General features: G+C 43.1%; 1 protein-coding gene across 1 annotated transcript in view; it reads right to left on the bottom strand.

The window, feature by feature from the left end:
* hmga2 (high mobility group AT-hook 2) overlaps positions 1-24,388 on the bottom strand; it is a 45,551-nt gene that overhangs the window by 9,575 nt on the left and 11,588 nt on the right. Inside the window, exons 3-4 of the mRNA XM_034526800.1 lie at positions 22,351-22,401; positions 243-275 (exon numbers count right to left, since the gene is read on the bottom strand). Of these exons, the coding sequence (XP_034382691.1) occupies positions 243-275; positions 22,351-22,401 (84 nt within the window). The remainder of the gene's footprint in view (positions 1-242; positions 276-22,350; positions 22,402-24,388) is intronic.

The raw sequence follows: 24,388 nt of genomic DNA on the forward strand, positions 1-24,388 counted from the left end.
CCACAGTTTCTGGTTAAACTTTAGTCAGCTGAAATCTATGGATGTAGCAGCACCAATCGCCATTACTTAACTATAGGGCAAACAATAGAGTGGCCACACATCCAGATGGGTTATTTACTCAAATATGTTTGAGTCATGTGTTGGAATACAAAATAAAAATAACATATAGTGTAATTAGAATTACAAAGCAATTTGTCTTGCAAGTGTGTTGCATTTTTGTGTGCGTGTATCCGTGATCTTACCTGAGCAAGCTTTTTCTGGACGACTTGTTGCGGCTGCAAGAGAGCAGAAGGTAGAGGTTAGTGTTGTTCCTCCACCCAATATCACTAACAAGAAGAACAATCGTTCTACGCTATCATTTAACAGAAATGTCACATGGTGGATCGGCAGAAACGTAAACCTGAGTGGTTCATGATTCAACTGGAAGTGAAAGTGGATATTTCAAAGTGGAGTGAGATTGATGATTGACAGCAGCACAGTTAGGTACGATGAATTCACCTCTGCACAGGCCTACATAGGACCTAGTATTTCAGTGTCCCAACCCAACCCCAGACACAAAAGTATATTTTTGCTTTATTTCCTTCTCCCTGATTGTTAGCTCTTCAATGCTGTACCTAGAATTGTGCATCTATTTGCAAAATATGCCACATGCCACAGAGAGAGGAATTACTTTTGCAAATAGCCAAACCAAAACCAACTTAAAGGATGAAACATCCTGCAATATATTGATCTATATATAACCTTAAGAAAATGATTATCTATTTGATACCTAGCACAATATCTAGATGGAGCATTTAGATATATAACTATTCGCACTCACACCCTCGGGCAATTTCAAGGTTCACTATACTCCTAGGACATGTTGTCCGACAGTTTCTACTTTTACCACTAAAAGTCTGCCATCATAGCCTCTACCTGGTTGCACACTGCTGTTTAATTATTTCCCCTGACCAATCAAGTTGAAGCGGGCATGACTGTTGGATTTCCAGACGAAGCCCCCAATCCGTCATCGGGTTTCTAATTTTGAGAGACTTTTGAGTCTCACATTCAGCCCAGCATGCGTTCTTTGACTTTTGACAATTTTTTATATTATTGTCAATGTGCTATAGGCCAAGCGTTTTGAGGTCACGTACCCAGACGTAACCCTGATTTGAACCTGCCTTCAGCTTGATCAGTAACAAAAATAATAAAACAGAGCCAAACAGAAGTAGCAGCACACCACAGGGACATTTTGAGTCATGCTGGAGGATGTGTACAGAGGATGCAGCTGCCTCTGACACTTTGGATGACAATCATTGTACTTCCAAAGCCACATGTGAAAACTCTATAAATAGAACATTTTGGGAACTAACTATGAAGTTAAATTAGCTGAGGTATTATCCACCAAAGTGTGTGTAAGATTTTGAATGGGACGTGTTTGTGCTTGCCCGTACTGTGGCATGCGCTTCAGGACTCTCCTCCCACTGGCATTGTGGTGAGTCACCAAATCCCAAATGGAACACCCAGGACATGCCAACACGGAAGAAGAATTCGCAGACAGCCTCTCTGAGGCTTCTTCCCCACATTGGTGTGCTCTCGTGTGTGAAAGGGACTCACCCCCACATCAAAAACACATTGTTTTCGTTTGACCTGTAATTTGAGAGAGTTGTGGGCTGAGTCGTTGGAGATCTAATTGGATAGCACTCTACTTGTGGTGCTCAAAGCGCCAAAAAAAATAGATTTGAAAAATTCTGCCGCAAAGTCTCTTTTCAGAGATCACAACCCAGTTAATCAAGATGATCCACAGACCTTGTTGTGACCAGCTTCATGTAGGAACTATTTTCTTTCTTCCAAACTACACTCGCCAACCGTATCAACGCGCAGAAGGAGGCGAGTATCTTCTCACGGACAAGATGCTCGTACTCGTCGCAGATGAAATTATGGATTCCTCAGCTAGCGTTAGCTCGCTCAGTGGTGCTAGGTAAGCCACCGGTATGGATTAGCTCTGAGCCTCTCGTTCATGAGAAAATGCTTCCTTCTGTTCGGTGATAAGGTTGGTGGATGTAGTTTGGAATCTTGAGTAACCGGGTCATGATTTCTGGAAAGAGACATTGCTGATGATTTTTTCAAATGTAACACTTGCAAAAGTCAAGTATGTCTAGTTCCATTATATTGGAGAGAAGGCAGACATCCATACGCAAACATTCTCCAACAGAACAACAAGTAGGAGGTCAAACATGTATTTTTTTTATTAGTGATCTTATTTTTTATATAAAGGTCTATAAATATAACGATAAATGGCTATACATATTGGTAAGCCCTTTAAAGGTGCGGAAAAACAAATATATACACCCTGGAATTGCATTTTACTGAGGTTTTATGTTGGCCTTGAACAGAACACACACATTGTGGGGTGAAGGAGGTCCTGATCGAGCTCACAACCGCACAGGAAGTCAGTCTGGACTAGGTCTGAACAGCTGAGCACTCCATCAGCTCTGAGAATGTAAAAAGAAAATGCAGAATCCCTGGTGCTCGTAAGCCCGACCAGCTGCTGGCCCTAAGAAGAGAGCACCATGTCCCCCCCGCCCTCCATACACACAACCAACCACCCACCCAATATCAGTCCAAACAGCTGGTGTTTTCTGTGCCAGCTCAGGAAGGAATGTCAGTAGGCTCCAACACAGTAATGGAGTCCATGTCAACACCGGATGGATCCTGGATGAGGATTGCAAGCAGCAGTGGAGGAAGAATGTGGAGACTAGTGCACACAGAGAGGAGGATGCAGACCCTCTGAACACCACTAGGCTTCTGAGAGGCTCCCCCCTCCTTTGATGTTGGGCAGGTGGGTGATTGACCTCTTCCCCTGAATCATAATTCTGATACTTCAGAACATTTTCCCGGCAGCAATGGTCATCCATTGCTTCCATTACATGTTAAGTCATTGTGAAATAAATAAGTAAATAGTTCAAGTCAAGAACCAAAACAATTGAGGAACCGTGTACATTGTGGACCTTTAGTTATATCAAGCCTGAATGATGAATCTTCACATGATGGATAAAGTCTTGGAGTTCATTGGGTGATCCTTAATATCTTTGTAGTTGTGTGTAATTTGATGCCTTTCCTCCCATCCGATTTGAGTTTGAAGCATTAAGTGATGTATCAAAAATAACTGCAGGGAGTGCAGGGTACAAAAAAGGGTTTAAGTCAATACTTCTAAATCATTTCTGACGGTAGTTTTACTGAACATGAAGTCAACGGATGAAGAGTTCTCTAAGTTTACAGCCTGATGGTAAAATCTACTATCTGCTGGTAAACCAGCCCCTCTCCCTCTATGGCACAAAAGAGAATTGGCAGCATTGTTTTTCACAGGCTCTGGCCGCTTTGATGTTGCCAGGGCCAAACACTAGGAATCACTAGTCGGCCAAGCTGCTCTGCCTCACGGGTGCTTGTGAGGCAGGGCATGAGGGCAGCGTGGGCAGCTCCAACCCTTCCAAGGTATGCTGAAAATAGGACCCCATCTCGGCTGAAACCCCATCCCTCCGGTGCTCAAAGAATGCGGCGCTCCAGGCTCCCAGCTATACAGCCACCCAGCTGCCTCTTTCTAAAAGTCTTTCTCTGATTGAAGAGAGGAAAGCCTCTGCTCTGCTGAGCTGTCATTCACAAAAAGCCCTACTTGCCTAGCTCCATATGTCCCTGTTAGACTACAAGATGTGTGTGCAGAGCCGACAGTGTCCTGAAGAAACCATGTATCATGAGCACAAATGTGCTCGATTAAATTCTGTAAATTCTTGCTATTAATATTTGTTTAGTGAAATTTGCCCTCAAGAGAAAAGGTCAAAGATCAGCAGAGATATTAATGAGCTCTTAGACATTGTCAATCTCAATCAATGGAAATATGTGTATTAGGTGTTGCAATACCTTTTAGAACCGAAGAGATTGGTCCAGAGGTTTGTTGGTTGTCAGATGATGAAAGGCCAAGAAGTTAGAGGAGCATAAATGTCCACACCAAATTTCATGGAAATCTGACAGTGGTTGTAGCCCAGTCGCCAGATAAAAATATTGTCATTCTCCAAACCACGGATACATTGAATTTTATTTTTGTTTGCAGTCGGTTAAAGTAAGTGACATGGTACAGTCGACGTGCAGAGCAACGTTTATATATCCCGCAGTCATTAACCGAAACAAACACAGGACTTTCACCTAGGAGTCCAATGTTCGTGTCCTGTGTGAAACCCAGCGTAAAAGTTGACTTCACACTAACATTGCGCTCATTACATATTGTTTCGTAAGAAAGAAACAAAAACTTCTCAGGGAAGTTTTTATTCATTCTTTTCGCAATCTAGACAGTTATTTGTTACAGTGGTTACGTTACACAAGCCATGCTCTCTTTTCTAACCTTAACCTAGTAGTTTTGCTGCATAGTGATACAAGGTTGATATGAAACTTATTTTAGGTTTAATAACATTTATATAGTTTATATGGTAAAGTGAGTGAGCGAAGCCCGAACTTTGAAAACTTGTTTTTACCCTTTTTACCACCTTTTACCCTTGAATGAATCCCGTAAATTGCTCCTTCCCTTCTCTCTTGATCTGGCACACAGCTTCCATTTGAAACAGTTTACAGGGCAACAAGCTGGTGTCAAAGATATGTCCAAGATGTTGGTTTTACAGCCTAAACCAACAGTTTATCCACACATCTCAGTTCAAAATAATCAAAATGAAACTGTATTGACTCAAAACAGCCTTTTTAGATTGTCCCTAACATGGGACTTTTTACAGACCATCTTGTATGCACCAATCAACCAAATGTGTCCAGCAAAGAGCAAACATGTATATGTAGCATATGTATGTACTAGTAAATATTGTGTGCCTGAACATATCCCATGTATACACAGGTGTAGGACTGAAGTTACATGACACCAAAAACAACACCTTCAAATGAACTACAGCTTTGGAATCTATTTTTAAAATGTTTGTTATTGAGCCTTCTCCTTCTATTTGTAACATGTGATTACATGTTTGTCATTAATGAATGGTCATAACTGTATCTGATATATCTTTATCCGTGTACCAGAGTGTCCTGTCTATGTGTATATTCAGTGTATTGTGCTCCTGCTCTGCTGTCCTTGTAGTCTGAGTGTTAATTATCCCATAAGATAGGCGCTGACGCTGTTTGCGCTGGTTAACCGTTACTGGGCCAGCTAACCTTTGGACCTCGTTTGAAGCCAAACGGATAATTTGACCAACCTTCCCTCCACAAACACGAGTCTGCACGAATGAAAAGCCTGTCACGAGATATGCTTCAGGTGAAATGCTGTGTAAAGTGTGAGGCTGTTAGAACCCGGAAGGCTCACCGTTTAAATTGTTAAAATGTAGCTTTGCCTAATAGAGCACTTAGGTTGGTAAACATTTGACTTATCTGGCAGGTTTGTCACACACTTGGGAATGTATGATGGAGGCTATGCCACAAGAATAATTCATGATATTCATTTTAATTGACTTTAATTGAATTACTTTAAAGTAGTGGTTAGTTATGAGCCAGTAATCAAAGTGGCAGTAGGCATGTTTTTTGCTTTAACTTATCGTGATGAAGAAAGTTGATTGCACATAGAGTTGTCACGATACCAAAATTATAACTTCGATACGATACCTGCCATAAATATCACGATACCCGATACTTACGATACGATACCAGAAGGTTATGTTGTGCCTCCGTGGATAAGAATGCATTCCGTGGAAAAACCGCCTAAGGTCAATTAGTTGACCAGTGAGGAAATCTTGCCCGAGATTAATCAAAAGTATTTCTCCAGAGTAGAGGCCAGACGGCGTACCGAACAAACGGAAAAGTGTCACGAAGCCAATTCTAAGAGGTTTCACCAGGAGAACCTCAAATTCAACCGTGCACTCGGTGTTGCAAAAAAAGTGGTACTAACGGACCTCACCCGAGAGAAACGGGGAATTGCGGAGGACACAAAAAGTCTAGACGAGTAGATGATGAGGCGTAAACTGGAAGAAGCTTCGAGACAACAGCTTAGCCAGAAGGCTCTGGCAGATCATCTTCACCTTCAGCAGATGAAGGAGAAGAAGCAGCTGATAGAGCTTCACAGGATAAGGACGAGAGAGACAAACTCCGGGTCCTTCGTCAAGTGTTGTCAAAAGAGCAAAGACATGAGGAAGCCAAAAAAACGGTGTGAAAGACAGAACGGCTTGAGGAGGTCGCCAATAAAAAAAAATGGAGAGAAACGGATGAAAAGAGGCACAATATTGAGGAGATCGAAAGGATCAAACCAATACCCAGATCAGTCAAGGAGCAGACCCGTTTACTGAGATCTTGAATATCGGCCACCACTTCGCAGAGTAACCAGGCTCAGCAATGCTTTGGCAGCAGCAGCCAACAGTTCCACTGTCGATTCTAAGAGGTCCGGCTACCAATCCAACTGTACAGGTGCAGGAAAATCGTTGCTGGGACAAAACACCGCTCAACCATGTCCCCCACGGCAACCGTGTTCCCCAATGCAACCGTGTCCCCCACGGCAACCATGTCCCCCAATGCAACCGTGTCCCCCAATGCAACAGTGTCCCCCAAGGCGTGTGGTGAGGCCCCAAATCTGCTAGGCAGAAACAGTGCAACCTTTATCCAGATATGCCACCGTGGATACCAGGTGTATCAAACAGCGCCAGGAGCGCAATAAGCTGCAGCTCGGGAGACCTTAAATGGCCGATCCAACCGCAGGGTTGATCCTCAGCCGAACCACTTCCTGCCTATTGCCACAATAGGAGCACCCACAGGACAACCATGTCCCCCAAGGCAACCATGTCCCCCGAGGTGTGTGGTGAGGCCCCAAATCTGCTCGGCAAACATGGTGCAACCTTTATCCAGATATGCCACAGTGGACACCAGGTGTATCAAACAGCGCCAGGAGCGCAATAAGCTGCAGCTCGGGAGACCTTAAATGGCTGATCCAACCGCAGGGTTGATCCTCAGCCGAACCACTTACCGCCTATTGCCACAATAGGAGCACCCACAGCACAACCGTGTCCACCAAGGCAACTGTGTCCCCGACGACAACCATGTTCCCCAATGCCACCATGTCCCCCACGGCAACCATGTCCCCTGAGGCGAGTGGTGAGGCCCCAAATCTGCTCGGCAAACATGGTGCAACCTTTATCCAGATATGCCACCGTGGACACCAGGTGTTCGATGTATTATTATTATTATTATTATTATTATCAAACAGCGCCAGGAGCGCAATAAGCTGCAGCTCGGGAGACCTTAAATGTCCGATCCAACCGCAGGGTTGATCCTCAGCCGAATCACTTCCCGCCTATTGCCACAATAGGAGCACCCACAGGACAACCGTGTCCCCCAAAGTGTGTGGTGAGGCCCCAAATCTACTCAGCAGACACGGTGCAACCTTTACCCAGATATGCCACCGTGGATACCAGGTGTATCAAACAGCGCCAGGAGCACAATAAGCTGCAGCTTGGGAGACCTTGAATGGCTAATCCACACCTCTCCCTCTACATTTCTGTTTCCATTAATTTCAACTATTTTCCTTTTTTTTAGGACACCAATGGTGATGAGCATAATAATAGTGGTGATGCCCCACAGCCAGGTTCTGGTTCAGGTCAGACCTGGCTGTTTGGCGTTCTTGTTCTCACTATTCATGTTTTTTTCTCTGGGTACTCCGGTTTCCTCCAGCTAAATTAATTTAGATTTTAAAATTACTCTATTCGTGAGTTTATTCCTGGTGATCCAGTTTCCTCCCACGAAATAAATCTAAAATCTAACACCAATGGTGATTAGCACTGATGGCCCACGGCCGGGTTCAGGGCCCTATTCCTCGTACCTGGCTAACGTAGTTAGCTGGATAATTTTCAGGATAAGATTACTTAAATCAGGCTGACACAATTTCTTTTCACTGCTTCAATTGATTGAATTTCTGATTATGAATAATACATACATACATACTGATCCGCCCATACACAGATTTGCACACATATTCAAACTCCTAGTTCAATATGGTCATCTCCACATACATGTCCACACACATATATATTATCTACTTGTTCTGAAAGAGTTGAGATAGTTATTTTATTATTTTATTTTATATATTTATTTTGTTCACCCTGGACACAAGCTGTTTGAGTCCCTTCCATCTGGCAGGAGGCTGCGGTCCACCAAGTCCAAGACCGCACGCCACTCAAACAGCTTCTTCCCGTCAGCAGTCAGGCTCATCAACGGAGCCCGGACCCCCCACGGACTGACTCTTCCATCCCCGGGTCTATTTATCACCCCTGGACTATTTATTTACTACCCCTGGACTCTTTCATCCCTTGGACTATTTTCCACCGGTCACTCCTCTGCACATACCAGCACACTTAAATAATACATGTGTCACTTTTACTAAAACTGTAACATTACATACACTTTACAATTGCACTTTATCTTACACTGTACATTATATTCTATGTCTCGTCTGCACGTTGTTGATTGTTTATTTGTTGTCTACTGTTGTTGCTTGAAACAACAGCTGTGTGTGCCTACGGGTGATGTTACGAACCCAAACATGAGGGCGTTAGATGTTCGAATATTCGCAACACTTTTCATGTGAACGCAGCATTAGGCCTCTTTTGTGATTCACTTATTCGTGCCGTTGTACTAACTTCTGTTCCTTATGCCCATGATCACCCTACCTGCATTTGATTCCTGCCCTACAAATCAACAGCTGTCTTCCAAATAAAACCCATTCCAACACCTACCCTTCCACCCCAGTGTCCGCTCTTGGGTCCTGCCGAAACTAAACCGCAACAGAACATATCTTCAAATCGTAAGAAGCATTTCTTTACATCCTGGTAATGTGATATGGTGCAGCAAAGTGCTGTCCCATTCGTATTTACACCATTTTGAGCCCAACAGTCTCTCACATCAACCATTTAACAGGTGATGTCAGTAAGTCCCTGAGGGTTCAGAGTTTTAGAAGGGATGGGACATTGGGATCAGGCCTAAGATAATTTTATAACTTGTTTTTTAAAGGAAGTGGAATGTGGGTCTTGAACTTTCTGGAAACATTTTTCATTATGGGTCTTTCTAATTTGGCGAGATGTTGGTTTTTAATAATGACAGTATAATATTTAACTCAGTTACAGTTAAAACAGCCAGCATTTTTCTTCTGAATTTGTGAAGCTATTTGATTCGGAGAAAGAATGCTTCTTTGTGATTGAAAGTACTGACTTTTAAAAACCAAATTAGGTTTGCGTTATTTTTCACATTAGTTACTTTTCACCACTACCATTAGCTTTAGGTTTGTCACATTAACAAGTGCTATATGCAGCTGAAACTAATTGTGTCTCTCCCCTACATACACTACAGTAGGAACGAAGGGGCGAGAAAGAGTTTTTTATTTAACCTTTATTTAATTAATTTTTTTATTTTTGTGCCCTCGATGGACTGGCGGCCTGTCCAGGGTGTCCCCTGCCTTCGCCCTATGTCAGCTGGGATAGGCTCCAGCGCCCCCGCGACCCTAATGAGGATAAGCGGTATTGAAAATGGATGGATGGATGGAACCTTTATTTAGCCAGGTGAAACAGATTAAGAACAAATTCTTATTTTCAACTGTGGCCTGACAAGAGGCGAACACCTCTTGAGCCCGAGAGACAGTCTGCAAAACAGGCAGGAAGTGATCACGCACAGCAAACAGATGAGCAAGACACGGCAGGTGCGTTCAGGGCTCGGCTGAGACGAGCTCTAAAGAGTACCCAATCAATAAAAACATTGAGAAGAACGATCCTACAGTGTGCTGTTGTCATTGTGCTCGTGGAGACTCACGGTAGTAACGGGAGCACGTTACAGTCAAGTTTGAGTTAACGTTATCTCAGTTAGCCAATTTCACTGGTGAAATTCAGTTAACATGTCAAAGAAGGCTTAGAGACAGAGCGTGAGAGGAAGCCATGTTGGTTATGAGTTCTGTTCTGTGCTATGAAGGCTCCACGTGGTGCTCTACATTGTTTATTGACTGTGGGAATCAAAAAGCTTGAGAAATTGATTACGTAGCCTAGGCCCATTTCATAATTTCTTTTTAAATCCTGGAAATGAATATGATAGAATAGTACTAAAAATCCAAAGCACTATAGCTCAATTTCATTTTAATTTCAAGGCCTATATAATAATTTAATAATGGGACAGATCTCGTAGAGTTTAGTAACTTTACAGTAGGCTGACAAAACATTAACGTCACTATAATATTTAGCATTTGTATTCTTTCTACAACAACCTTTATGTCTCTGTCATTTATGACCTCATTCAACTATATAATTATATATACACAATGTAATTTTTAAAGAATAATGGCACCATCTGCATTTAGACTGCTTCCTTTGAAGCCTCACTTTCACTATGCAACTCTCTTTCTTTAACAGGGACATTGGATGATTGTTGTGTACTAGTTTGCTCTGCCTTTATCAAACCACTGAGAGAAGGGTTTCCATTCAAATTGGGATTCTTCCGGTAGTTTCTTGCTTTGGATAGTAGCCATTGCTGTTGGTGGTAGGCATGTTGCTAACGCTACCTTCAGCTAACCCTGGCAGCCAGCCAGAAAAGCAGGAGAACCAGGAGCTACAAGGAAGCGAGGACCACCCAGAAACAAAGAATGTTAGTTTCTGACTAGTGTTTCCACTAGTGTTAGCATTAGCCTTGCTCAGTTACATTGCTAACTTCTATGATTTATTGTCCGTGAGATAATCTCAACAAAGAACATGCTTTCTTGCAGTGGCCTGCTATTTACATCTTGTCATTGTTAAGGTGACTACTTATGACTTGGACTGACTATCAGTAGTATTATTTTTAGAACCGTCTATCTATCCTCTGTCCTATGGTCTGACATTATGGTCCAGACTGAAATATCTCCACATTAAGATCACATTTTGTGAAGACGTTGACGTTAAGACCAGGCGGCAACCTCCGGTTCTGCCGAGTAAAGCCAATGGGGAAGTGTCACAAAAATTACATTATCTCTAATGTCCATCAGGGGGCGACTCCTCTGGTTGTATAGAAGGCTATAAGAAAATTACTCTACTTATTTATTCCTTCAGTAAACATTGTAAACATTAACACGTCACTTGTTTTTATGTTGATGTTCTGTTTTAATGTTGTACCTATCTTTCATGCTTTTATCTTTTATCCTGTATTATTTTATTGTAAGGCGACCTTGGGTGACTTGAAAGGCGCCTCCAAATAAAATGTATTATTATTATTATTATTAGTTTATGGTCTCAATCTCTAGTTGCAAGTCTTCTTCAATACAGTATGATGTTCATTTAGTAAATGATGGTCCATTTAGAGTCAAACAGGGTATGCTTTAGGGCGGAGCTACTCTGAGATTCACAGGTTTGCCTCAACCAGAGATGTATCCGCTGTCTCTACATCAAAATATTCCAACCTCTGTCCATTGATTGTGAAAAAAACAACATGGCATCACTCCCATTCTCTCTCTCTCGTTCCTTGTTTCTTTCCTTTCAACAACAACTTTACAAAGCCTTGAACTTGACCCTGTGAGACTTCCGTACATGAGTGGTCAAACTGTTTCAGGCTTGTTGGGGTTCCAGAGAGAAGCAAAGAATATGAAATCCTGGTGGTCCCCGTGTCTTCTGTGGGAGAGTCTGATTACAGCTTGTCACTATCTGGGTGTCTCCAGATCGGGCACTCCAACGTGTTCAAACACACAGCCCTTCCTCAAAAGATTATAGTATCGTATTGGAAAAGGTTATGCAGGGGTTCTTTCTGTTGACTCAATCGCTGCTTAGCCCCAGAAAGCATGCCGGAGACAACAATCCAAGGCAAAAGAACACGCCTTCAATCGACCAGTGCAAATTACACCGAGACACCACTGCTGTCCGGTAGGTCTCCCTCCCGAACAGCCATCATTATCCTGAATAAAAGCCATGTGTTGTGATGCCGCATGAAGTGATGGAGATGATCACCAACCCACCCAGTCAAGGCCTCATCAGAGTTATGAATTGCACCTATCAGGGTCCAACTAAACCTCGCGATTAGGGGAAATTTGCTGAAGGGCCTTTTGTACAGAAAAAAATGTCTGTCGTTGCAAAGAATGTGGAAAATTCCTAACAGACAAGCAGGCTTTTGTTGGTAGGGTTTTTTTGGGGGGAGGGTGCTCTGAAAGGAAAGAAAGGCACAGACAAATTGGATCGGCTCCATTTAGGAGCCTCTGCTATTTGAAGTGAAATCCGTTCCCAGAGTATATCAAAGGGAAAGAGGGAGTAAAGTAGAAATGCAACACGTCTGCTTAGACTTTACCAATATGTCTCTGTTTCTTGTTCTGTGTTAGGCATTTTGCTACCTACAGAGAAAAAAGCATCTCAATTATGTCTGTTTTTTGTTGTTGTATATTATGTTTTGCAATCTTTAGTGTCTTGGAACTATTTGATGCAAATGCATGTGGCGTGCATGCATGGCCGCTATGAAACAGGAAGCACTCTGCTTCGTTTTAACAGAGCGTCGCAGATGTTATGAATTAACCTGTCGGGCCTGGAACAGCTCACTTCCTGCCTCATAATGGTGGTAGCAGAAATACTCTAATGACACAAATGTCCATATCTATTTGAGGAATTTGAAAGAACTGCATTGTGAAAAGGAAGAGGTGGGGGTAGGGTATTCCGAGGCATCGCTGCACAAACCAGCCAGGACACCACAGGACAGTGTGTAACTTCCTGTGTCAAACAAACAGTAAATGTGGGCTAATCTAAGTAAGTGCTCTCCTTCTCTGGCTGCACTATAAACATGAATCTTAAGGTTCGGTGAGCAGCTTTTCTCATTTCGTTAAAAATGTACCTGCAAAAGCTCAGCTAGTCGTTTTAAGCTGCGTTGACTGATATTCTACCATTTAGGACTAAAATTAATTACCTTGATTTTCCTAAACACTACAAAAGTAACAATAATGATACCCTAAAATTCCAATAGGGGAATTCCTACGAAATCAACAAGTCCATTATATTTATTTACTTTCCAGCAAGAAAATGCCATTTTAAATGTTCAATTTAAAGAAACTTGAAGTTACATCATGTGTGCATGCAAAACTTCTTCTCCAGACAATCAGTTTATTCCTAAAGTTCAGACAGGAAAGCTGTGGAATTCAATCACTATTTTGTTGAAACGATGAATCATGAGAATAAAAGAGAACTCAAATGTTAACGATGCGGTATAATGTGACGATTGAGTAATGCCACGAGTGTTATCTCTGCAGCAGTCGTTAACTGCTTTTTACATCCGGAACTGTGAAGCCGCTCGCTGCCTTGATGTTTCACAGTGAAATGATTAAACCTTTCCAGCAGGAAGAAAAAAAGAAAGGGGGGTGGGGGTTAGGCGAGGGAGGCATAGGTGACCTGTGGAAATCCGCCACGGTCCCAGAGAACTCCTGATGTTTGTAGAGTCCCTGTCTGAACAAAAGGCCTCTAGTGGCTGGAATCCTGCCGTTGGGCCCGGCAGCAGCCGAGGCTGGAGGAAGGTGGGGGGTTGAGAATGTGGGGAATGAGGCAAAGCTGCTGCCCACCCCCAAATCCTTTCAGTGGTGTCTCCGTGGTCTCTGAGGTCTCTCTTACTCTCGCTCTCACAAACAGCCTCGGGAAGGAGTACATTACAGCAGAGGCGCACTAAAAATAACTAAATGCACCTCATTCACACAAAACCAAGAGTCACTACAAATGTTTTTTAAAAAAGCCTTAAATCAAAAACTTCTGTCCTCTTCGTTCAAAAACAAATTAGGCGTCAGAATGTTTAACAGCACGAAGAAGAATGATCCTTTTCACATGGATTTATTGCTGCTGGTGTGCATTTCTGGTGTGATAATATAACACAACAGTAAAGGAGAAGGTCCACCTTTCACCGAGCATCAGTCCTGCTGACAAAGACAAAAACAAAACAAACCAAACCCAAAACATCATCTCCTCGCCGGAGGTAACAAACACACATCGTGCGTTTTATATTTGCTCTTCTCAGCACTCTATATGTATAAAAAGGGTATGTGGGCAGTCCTATAGCACAAAAGAATCCGATGTGTTTTACATTACCAGCTTGTTTAGAATTGACCGAGGATGAACTGGATGGTAATCACAAACAGCCAAAGCCAGAGCCAAAGCCAAGCAACCTAATCTCCTGCAAATTATGTTCAAATGCATTTTGCAAATGCAGCACTGAGGGATCCATAATTCCCCCAGGATGACTTCTTTTTACTCAACGTATTAAGCCTCTCCAGACATGCGCCTCGCTCCATCAATGTGATGGTGATGTGTATATCGCTCTCATGGCTGCAAAAGCCTTCAAGTCCTTTTTTGTAGAAAAGCCACGCGGCTCTTAAAAGTTGGGACATTGCAACATTTCTGATCAAGTCTGAACTGAATGGTTGAAAGATGACACAGATGAAACCACCTCTGTCCACTTTGTTAACAGCACTGTGACAGGTATTTAAAAAAGGTATTGTAAAACAGTGTGGATTAGAAGGTGATTTTAAAGAAGATCTGATCTCCTGAGGCAAGTCCTTCAAAGTCCAGGAGAACAGCTCTAGATGTTGGAGTAATAAGAAGAGAGGAATCTGAGGGGGAACATAATGTCCTCAAAGGTCACGTAGAGTGTCTGCATGAGACACACCAGGCTTTCAACTAACTCCAATGTGAAACCATCCACATCATTAATTAACAGAATCCTTTATACAAAACACGCCCAGCTCTGATAGTTCTACGTTCTTTTGTGATGTCTGATCAAAATAAATGTTGGTCTATCTCTTGATTATGAAATAGAAATTGATGTTGTTTATGAATGCTTTTTGTTTCATTTACACATTTTCCCGTCACTTTCTGTGAGATTGGCAGTTGAATATGACTCCTTAGATCGAATGGTGGAATAGTCCACTATTTGGGGTCACCCTGAATGTGGATTCATGTAATGTGCTTAACTCACATGTACATAAGGTGCAAAGATACACAAGTCAAAATCAGGTTAAGATCTTTTCCTCCAACTACCTCAGTACTTTTGTTTGAATTCATACTGTTAACAATGTGAAGTCTACCTGACTACTCTGCACTTTGAAAACACACACACACACACACACACTACTTACTGAGAAGTTTCCAGAATGGACGTGTATTGCTCTTAGTCTGTCATTTTTGGTCCAAATGTGAAAGTGCGAGCCCCTGTTTTGATGTTGTTGTCTTCCATAAATGCTTTTTAGATCAGTCAGAAACCCCCCCAGGTACACACCCGTCCACACATGGTATATGTGTATATTGATTACATGTACGAATGAATTTCCAAAACATGCTTATATATCTCTTCTCTCTCCAGCAGCTTTAAGATTGTTTCCCTATGGTGTGTGTGTGTGTGTGTGTGTGTGTGTGTGTGTGTGTAATAAAGTAGATCTCTAAGCTCTCCAGCTTGTAAAATTCTCCCTTTGTTCTGACACCTATCATGTTCCTCCCAGCTTCAGGGATGTTATCTTTTTTTAGAGGACATTAAAAAAGCGAGCACACACCGGTGTGCTTTTGAATTTGAACAAATGTGAAATATCTACAAGCACACAGAACCGGGCCAGGTAGGTCTCAGTCAGCTCGGGCAGTATACAGCAGACACAGTACAAACTATATACTATCAGGACAAAGAATACTTCAAATGAAATGATGGCCGTGAATGTCAAGCCCAGGTCTGTGTTCACAACAAATGAGAAGCGGTTTGGTATCTACGAGGAGTGTCTTCCCTCTTTTGCTGCTTAATATCACAGGTATTAACCCAAAATAAACAGATTCTTCTGTAATTTAGTTGCACTAAATGGATCAAAATAATGCCTAAAAATGATGATTGGTAAGAAATCTGAATTCATGCTTTGTCAGGTCAGTCCGCAAGATGACAAGCAAACTACTGAATGATCAGGGCTAGGTTACCATAACATTAGAGCTGCTCCATCAACTCTCAAACATTTATCTTAATGAGGTATATGGCAGCTCCATGTTTGTCGGGAAAAATGAGTTCCACGATTGATGTGAATACATAAGGGCACCGTTACATATGCCCGAATGCAGGCAAGTGACCATCACCTTCCCGGGGCGGTATTTGTGCTGATGTGGAGAGTGCCAATCAAACACATACACGTCTCTGCTATTGGTTGAGGTTGTGACTTTGCCGGTCAAAGTTTGACAAATGTTGAACTTTGCTTTGCAACCGAAAGAAGAAAAGCACATATTGTCCTCACAATTCAGACTCTTGTCAGTCTTGTTTGTGCCCCAAAGCTCTGATTCAGCCCCTGACTCTCTCTGGAGACCAACTCTCCCAGAGGAGAGCCTGGAGGCCAAGTTCCATATTTTCTCTGTGAGCCTTGCCAAGGTTTAAAAAAGTTTCGATGTCTGACACTGACCACAATAGTGTAATTACCCCTGCATTTACACATGCAGACATTCAAAGGAAAGAAGTGTTCACATGCTGCTAATTTCTGAGGACTTTCCAGGCCTTCCTTGACACTTTTTCAAAGCCGCTGGGCAGACTTTCTTACTTTTCTTCTCCCCCGAGCTCTGATTCCATTGCTTGGCACCTGCCTTCAGCGTCTGACCTGAAGCCAAGAGCAGCAAAGCCTTGTGTGAGATGGAAGTATACCTCTCCCATTCACACTATATCAACTCCCCTAAACACACACCCATGCCACAGCACTTGTGCTCCCTTGGCCATTCACTTAGTAATTTCCGCACGTTTAATTCAGAGGGCCTTAGTCTCACAGTAGACTCCATTTAACACCAATGAGAGCACAGAAAGGGGAGATGGGTATGAGTGTATCCTGGGTGTGGGTTACGTCGGATGTGACTGCAGAGAATCACAAAGAGGCAGCTGTATGGGAGGCACCAGGACAGCCCTCGCTGAGAGGAACTGGCTGACCAGTGGAAAGGGAAGCAAAGCACAAATAGATGCAGAATCATATTTTCCCCTCTTTCCTGTCCTTTCTACACAAATACAAATGGTGCAATTCCTGCTCGGTATTGTTGGAGCACTGCTAGACTAATCATCTTTGTTTCACTTGTCTAAAGCCTCATTGGTTCTTGTATTTCAAGGATTATCTCCAGACTCCTCAGCACGGTTTTTGACAGCAACATTGTAAAGGAAGTACACATTCTATTGAATTGGCATCCGGGAGAATATTTGCAAATTACAAGACCCCAAAATACTGAGATGCCACTTCATAAAACATGAAGGTTCATTTGAAGTCAAGAGTTCAAATCTCAAAATCTACTCTGACATTTACAAGCAATCCAGTGAAGGGCAGCAGGGATCTTAAGGAATATCATCATGCATATCTGGCAGCAGATTGATCTTCTGAATTCCTGTGAGAAACTCCCCCTCTGTAGATGACTCCTAATAATTACTCACAACTTGTGTTACCTGAGCGTCAAAATGGCAAGTCTGACTTAAAACCTCACCAAGATCTGGTGTTTGGATATAAGTGTGCATAATTTGGGTGAACAGATTGTTTGCAATTGGCTCAGATTCAAGGTAAGAACTTTGTGTATCCCTCATACACATAAATGCATCAGTGTCACATTGACATGCACCATAACACACCTTTTGTGCATCTCTGAACATGCACTAGAAAACTCAACAGTGCACCTCCACTAGAGCAGGCTGTCCGAGGATTAGGTACCAATCCACCTCAATCATCACTTCAATGAGATGGCACTACATGAATGTATAGTTTGTTTTGACTATTTCCATTGTTATTGCCATGACAACAAGAGGGCCTTTCATATTCTCCTCCTTCCAGGAAAAGGCTCTCCCACCCACGACCTAACTATTAACTTCAACAACTCAGTGTTGGCCCCGACTCCGACTGCCAGGAACCTCGATGTGACACTCGACAGTCAACTCTCCCTGACTGCCAACATTACCACAACAACACGCTCCTGTAGGTTCATGCTGTACAACATCTGGAGAATACGACCCCTTCTCACTCAGAAGGCGGCACATGTTCTGGTCCAGGCTCTGGTCATCTCACGGCTGGACTACTGCAACTCCCTCCTTCAGGTCTACCTGCTAATGCCATTCGACCTCTACAGCTCATCCAGAATGCAGCTGCTCGACTGGTCTTCAACCTCCTAAATTTACCCACACTACTCCGCTCCTCGCGACCTTCACTGGTTACCGGTGGCCGCCCGCATCCGCTTCAAAACATTGGTACTTACGTACCGTGCTGTGAACAGATCGGATCCGGTCTACATCCAGGACATGGTCTAACCTCACATCCAGGACATGGTCTAACCTCACAACCAGGACATGGTCTAACCTCACATCCAGGACATGGTCTAACCTCACATCCAGGACATGGTCTAACCTCACACCCAGGACATGGTCTAACCTCACACCCAGGACATGGTCTAACCTCACATCCAGGACATGGTCTAACCGCACACCCAGGACATGGTCTAACCTCACACCCAGGACATGGTCTAACCTCACATCCAGGAGATGGTCTAACCTCACACCCAGGACATGGTCTAACCTCACACCCAGGACATGGTCTAACCTCACATCCAGGACATGGTCTAACCTCACATCCAGGACATGGTCTAACCTCACACCCAGGACATGGTCTAACCTCACACCCAGGACATGGTCTAACCTCACATCCAGGACATGGTCTAACCGCACACCCAGGACATGGTCTAACCTCACATCCAGGACATGGTCTAACCTCACATCCAGGACATGGTCTAACCGCACATCCAGGACATGGTCTAACCTCACACCCAGGACATGGTCTAACCTCACATCCAGGACATGGTCTAACCTCACACCCAGGACATGGTCTAACCTCACATCCAGGACATGGTCTAACCTCACACCCAGGACATGGTCTAACCTCACACGCCAGCTCGTTCACTTCGCTCGGCTTCTGCCAATCGGCTTGTAGCTCCTTCACTTCGAGCTAAACACTCAACAAAATCACGACTGTTTGAAGTGCTGGCTCCTCATTGATGGAACGAGATCCCCATTGACATCAGGACAGCAGAAAGTCTCTACGTCTTCCGTCGCAAACTAAAAACACATATTTTTTGACTATACCTTGAATAGGGAAGGTAGAGCCGTACTAGCACTCTAGTAGTACTTACATGTCTCTTACTGATAGCACTTTGTAGTTTAACGTTATTGAAGAAATTGTACTTGCTTGATTCTTGTTGTTCTGAGTTTGGACTCATGGTTTAATTCACTTATTGTAAGTCGCTTTGGATAAAAGCGTCAGCTATATGACATGTAATGTAATGTAATGTAATATTGGCAACCAAGAGTTAGGGATGCCAAAGCTTTACATACAATCCAATGGGCAGTCGCCATTTGGCAGCAGAAAAGATAAACTGCTGTGCACAACTGATGAATGCAATCTATTAGAGAGCGGAGATTTCCCCTTCAAGCTTTTACTAGCAGAGGAAGCTGGTCAGCTTGGCAGAGGTCTGCCTATCCATCCCGGCACCTGCACACAGAAGACAGCACCCACGGCCATACGGTGGAGGAGCAAGAATGCATACCAATGAGGTACTGACCTTGGATCAGCCGGGTCTGACTAACCTAGCAGTTCCTACCAGCTGCATGGTGGTGGTACATAGGGATAAGTAGTGCATGACGCTGAATAAACCAAATACAAACCCCAGTCCCAGAGACACTCCAGCAGCTGACTTAAAGGTTGTAATCTCTATCAACAAATAGCTGCAAATGAATGCAGAATCCATAGGCAACATGATTTTGGTAGCGTGTGTTCTGGTTTCCGTGTGTAGTCCATTTGGAGTCTGACTTGTATTGACCAATTACATTTGAGATTGGGGCCAATATTCAATCTCTTCAATCTCCGAACCTATCTTCTATCACCTGACAACCACTCCGTTTTTTAATTCATCACTAAACAGAAATATGCATATGAATGCAAACAGACAATCCGGTCGTAGACATCATCTCTGAACTCAAACTCCATTCCCACGTCTCTAATCGGACCGTTAACAATGACCAGCGTATGGTGTAGGAAGTTTTGGCCGGGGTATCTATTATCCAGATAACCGCTGGCTCCACCCAAACAGTTTTTTTTTTTCCAAAACCTTTTCTAAAGCCGCTAGCTCCATGCTAACATCCACTCGTAAAATCAGGTGTATCTTGTAACTCACTGTCTAAATGCTGCAAGACCAAACTTAGAGCAGTTATCGCAACTTTAGACAGTGTGTGTTTGGGCTACTCTTGTGAAAGATGCAAAAGAAATAAAAGAAAACAGATGGTGTCTTTGCAAAGATGAGGATTTCTTGAATGCTGTTTATTGACGTGCTCTGCGTGAGCAAGCCGTAAGAAGGGGAGGGGAGTAGAATAGCTTTTGAAGCCATCACAGTAAACATCATGTTATTTCTGCAAAGTGGAGATTCAGATCAAAAACAATCCTTTAAGTTAAATCAACGCTGCATCCAGTCAGAAAAACGAGTAACTAAATGATGCATTTAAAGGATCTGGCCTTCATTCATTCCTGGGACAGGGATGTCGTATGTGTACAGATTGTAAAGCCCTCTGAGGCAAATTTGTAATTTGTAAAATTGGGCTATACAAAATAAACTAAATTGAATTCATTCATTGAGCCTTAACACATACACTACATTATGGATCATGTTCATGTTCTGCCTTTTCACACATGCAACAGTAATGGAAGTCAACCGCAACAGAAGAAGAAGGAGACGGGGGGGGTAATGCTGGATGGAGGTGTACGTGAAGACGTCTCTTGTTATTTTGGAACATGGCGGGCAGAATTTTTTTTTCTAGTTATCAAATCTTCCGCAAAAAAAGTGAATTCTAAAACGTAAACAAAACCCAGATTCAAATACGTCATCAGAGGAGTCTTGTGATTGGGACTCATGTCAAATGGGATGGTCTTTAGACAAGAGAAAGACTGGACATTGCCTGAGGTGAGGCTCTCCCAGGCACTGACCTAGTGTTTAATGCCAAGTCGGATACATCACAACTATCAGAAAAAGGCAAAACAAGCACCCCAAAATAAAGTGATATTTAAATATGTCTGTTACAGTCAGAACCAAAACCACAAAACGCTGCTTGTGATTTGGTACATTTACTTGCATGCACACAGGCATCTGTTTTAGAGACAATGGTGAAGCAAAGGAAGTTGTTGTCCTCTGTGCGTAGAGGAGTTTGACCCACCGTACACATTACAAATAAACATGCAAAGTTGTTAAACTGACAACCAACAAGGTGGCCCGGAACGAAAAGCAACAAAACATGGCTACTGCTAGTACTCACCGATTGATTCATCAATTGTCGTCATGATGTAATGAAATCGTCAACAAAAATATCCCAAAAATATTTTTTAAGAAGATTACCAACCCTACCTTTAATTACTCAAAACATTAAGTGACTACAAATGGCTGATGGCTGGTTAGTGTTGTCGTGGTAACTCAGGAGCTTGTTTGGTTTGCCTGGTCTAGCCTCACACATGCCCAAGGAGAGAGCCTGCAGAGCCGTCCTGTGTCTGGAGGGTCCAGTGCCAATGCATGTGGAGAGAGCAGTTCATTTACTTGCTGTAGCTTTTGAAGTCTCAGCAAGAGTACGTTGTTCAGCGGAGAATACAGTAAATGCTTAGACTACACCATTCCTTCCAGGAAATGAAAATAAATATAAAAGCCTCACTTTATGACTCCGTTCTTGTAGGCTTTCACTTCTTTTTTTCCCCCTTTTGCACTTAAAAAAATACAGACACAATACATGTGGGAGAAAGTTCCCGTTCCCTGCATCTGCCCTGGCCCTTCCTGGTGGCACTTCCCCCCGCAATCAATCAGGCCTGTTACTTTGGAGCTGATAAACACTGAGGCCTTCAAGCTGTCACTGGAATTATTGAAGTATTCCTGCGGCCAACGTGGAGAGTAAACATTTTCTCAGACCGATAACACAAACATTTTGGAGATATCCCTGAACACACACACACACACACACACACACACACACACACACCAGCAACAACCAGGAGAGGAACCTCTGCATGTATTCAATATTGAAAGATGACCACAATATAATAAAACAGGCTATCTACTGTATATGCATTATAATCAGGTAATATTACAACTAAGAGACAATGATTGCAAGAGGCAGTAGCACAGTCCAGACAACACAGAAAAAAGGCAGATTACTGGATGTTCTTTGTAAAAAAAAAGGAAGAGAGAGAGAAGTCAGGACTGGTCAGCAAGTACAGCAGTCCACTATGACTTGTTGCAGCTTTGTATGTTGTGTGTTGTGTGTTGTGTATGATGTGTGTTCCAGACACAAGCTCAGACCTTAAAGAAACCACTGACTCACCCATTTCCTGGGTCGCCCCCTGGGTCTTTTCTCCCCGGTCGCCTCGGCTTTCTGTGGAGACATATATTAAGGAGAAAGACATGAGTCAGTCTTTATACTGAACATCCCTTCACGACCTGCATGATGTGAAGATGTGATGGAAAACACCTGATCAGCCAACATGTTCACTGTGACACACATTTGAAGGTATTCGGGTGCCACAGTGGAAGCCGTGGGTCTGTAAACTGTGATAGATGTTTAGAACAGACAGTTTGACTAAGCGTGACTGATCGTCTGACTGCTTGTGTTTCTGGCCTGTGTGACTTCTTTCTAGTGATTCCCAGATATCAGATATTGACGTATCTAACTATAAAACGAGGAAGGTGCTTCAGGGCTCTACGGACGTGCAGGGGTTTGACATTGATAGTGTAGTTCTCCCAGTGAAAGTGATTTTTGGTGGAGTTTTTCCTGATCTGATGTGAGGTCCCGAGACAGAGGATGTCGTATGTGTACAGATGTAAAGCCCTCAGAGGATAATTAGTCATTTGTCATTTTGGCCTATACAAAATAAATTGAATTGAATTGACTGCAGTTCACTTTTGGTGCCGGATGCTGGTTCGGTTACAACCAAACTCTTCTTCACTTCCCTGCAGCACGTCCAGGACTGGGAGCCAGGCAATCGGGCACCCTTGTGAACTGCTACACGCAATAAACGGCCACGCCGTGTAACAGCAATACCGGGAAACAAGCAATAGGGCCGGTCCGAATCTGCCGATCGTACGGTCGAATCGTTACAGTAACGGGAAGATGTTGAAATGAAATAATAAGATAATTTATTGTTCATAAAAAACATGTCACGTTCACAATCAAAGAATAGGCCTGCATGTATTCTTCAAAGCACTCACATGAGAACGTAGCAGGATCAGAGCTAGATATATTTTGAATTTATGAGCAAGATTGTGGCTTGCCTCCCTGTCCCGTTGACTGTCCCTTCACCTCCCTACTGTTTCCCTTCTGTCAGTACGTTGCTACAATAGAGAGAAAATGGAATTAGAAGTAAACGTTCTATTTACAACTCCGAAAAGCTAGCGGGATGATAAACCGTGTCGCTCCGTATCAGTTCTACGGACAGCGGCGCACCTACAAATACACACTAATACCACTGTCCATTCTGAAACGCCAACCAACCGATAGTAACATCTATCTCGACCAATAACATTGGGTTTTCTTTACTTTTTATCTATAGATCCATACATTTGAAACAGATCAATGAGCAAGAAAAAAAGATGACGATCAGTCGACTATAGGCAAGACTTTACCAATCAATTCAACTATTTAAATCCTTAGTTGGGGACACACCAATACTGAAGATGGCTGAAGAGAAAGGACGTCCAACATTTCCTAAACAAGAGCGGCAGGCATATAAATAATTCAAGTAAAGTAAATGCACACTAAAGCACCAAAAGTGGATGAATCCACTGCTTTAAATAGTCCCCAACAAACACACTATTTCCTGATGTTTGCTAAAAACTGCAGTGACCAGCTGTTTTGGAAATTAATTCAAATGGAACAAAAATATTTGTGAGCTGAGAGGAGAAGATTCTCAATTGTATCCGCATCAGCATGCACATGGCCTGAGTTAGAAATGTGCCAACTCTGCGTGTATTCCCTTCATATATTATAGCATTCCCTTGCTGTGGAACCTGGAATGTCCCTGTGTGTTTGGCTTGAGGGTCGGGAATTACCTTTCTTACTCAGATGATGTGTGTGGGAGAGATTATACCCTGCAGACCGTCCAATGCAGTCAAAAAGCCAAGCTCTGCAGTCACCCACAATTAAAAAGACCAGACCGGAGTCCATAATTCATCGGATTCATCCTGGCTCTGGTTGGCAGCGAGTCAGGTGAGATCTTAGTCAAACTGCTGACCTGCGATTAATTTAGCAGACAATGACCAGCAAGTATCGGTAGTGGTGTTGTGAGCATGTAGTGGCTTTCTGCAGCTATGTGGCTCAGTAAACACCAGCACCTCTGTCATCCTGACACCGAGCACACGCCACC

Source organism: Cyclopterus lumpus, chromosome 23 (assembly GCF_009769545.1).
Source record: "Cyclopterus lumpus isolate fCycLum1 chromosome 23, fCycLum1.pri, whole genome shotgun sequence".
Classification (NCBI taxonomy): domain Eukaryota; kingdom Metazoa; phylum Chordata; class Actinopteri; order Perciformes; family Cyclopteridae; genus Cyclopterus; species Cyclopterus lumpus.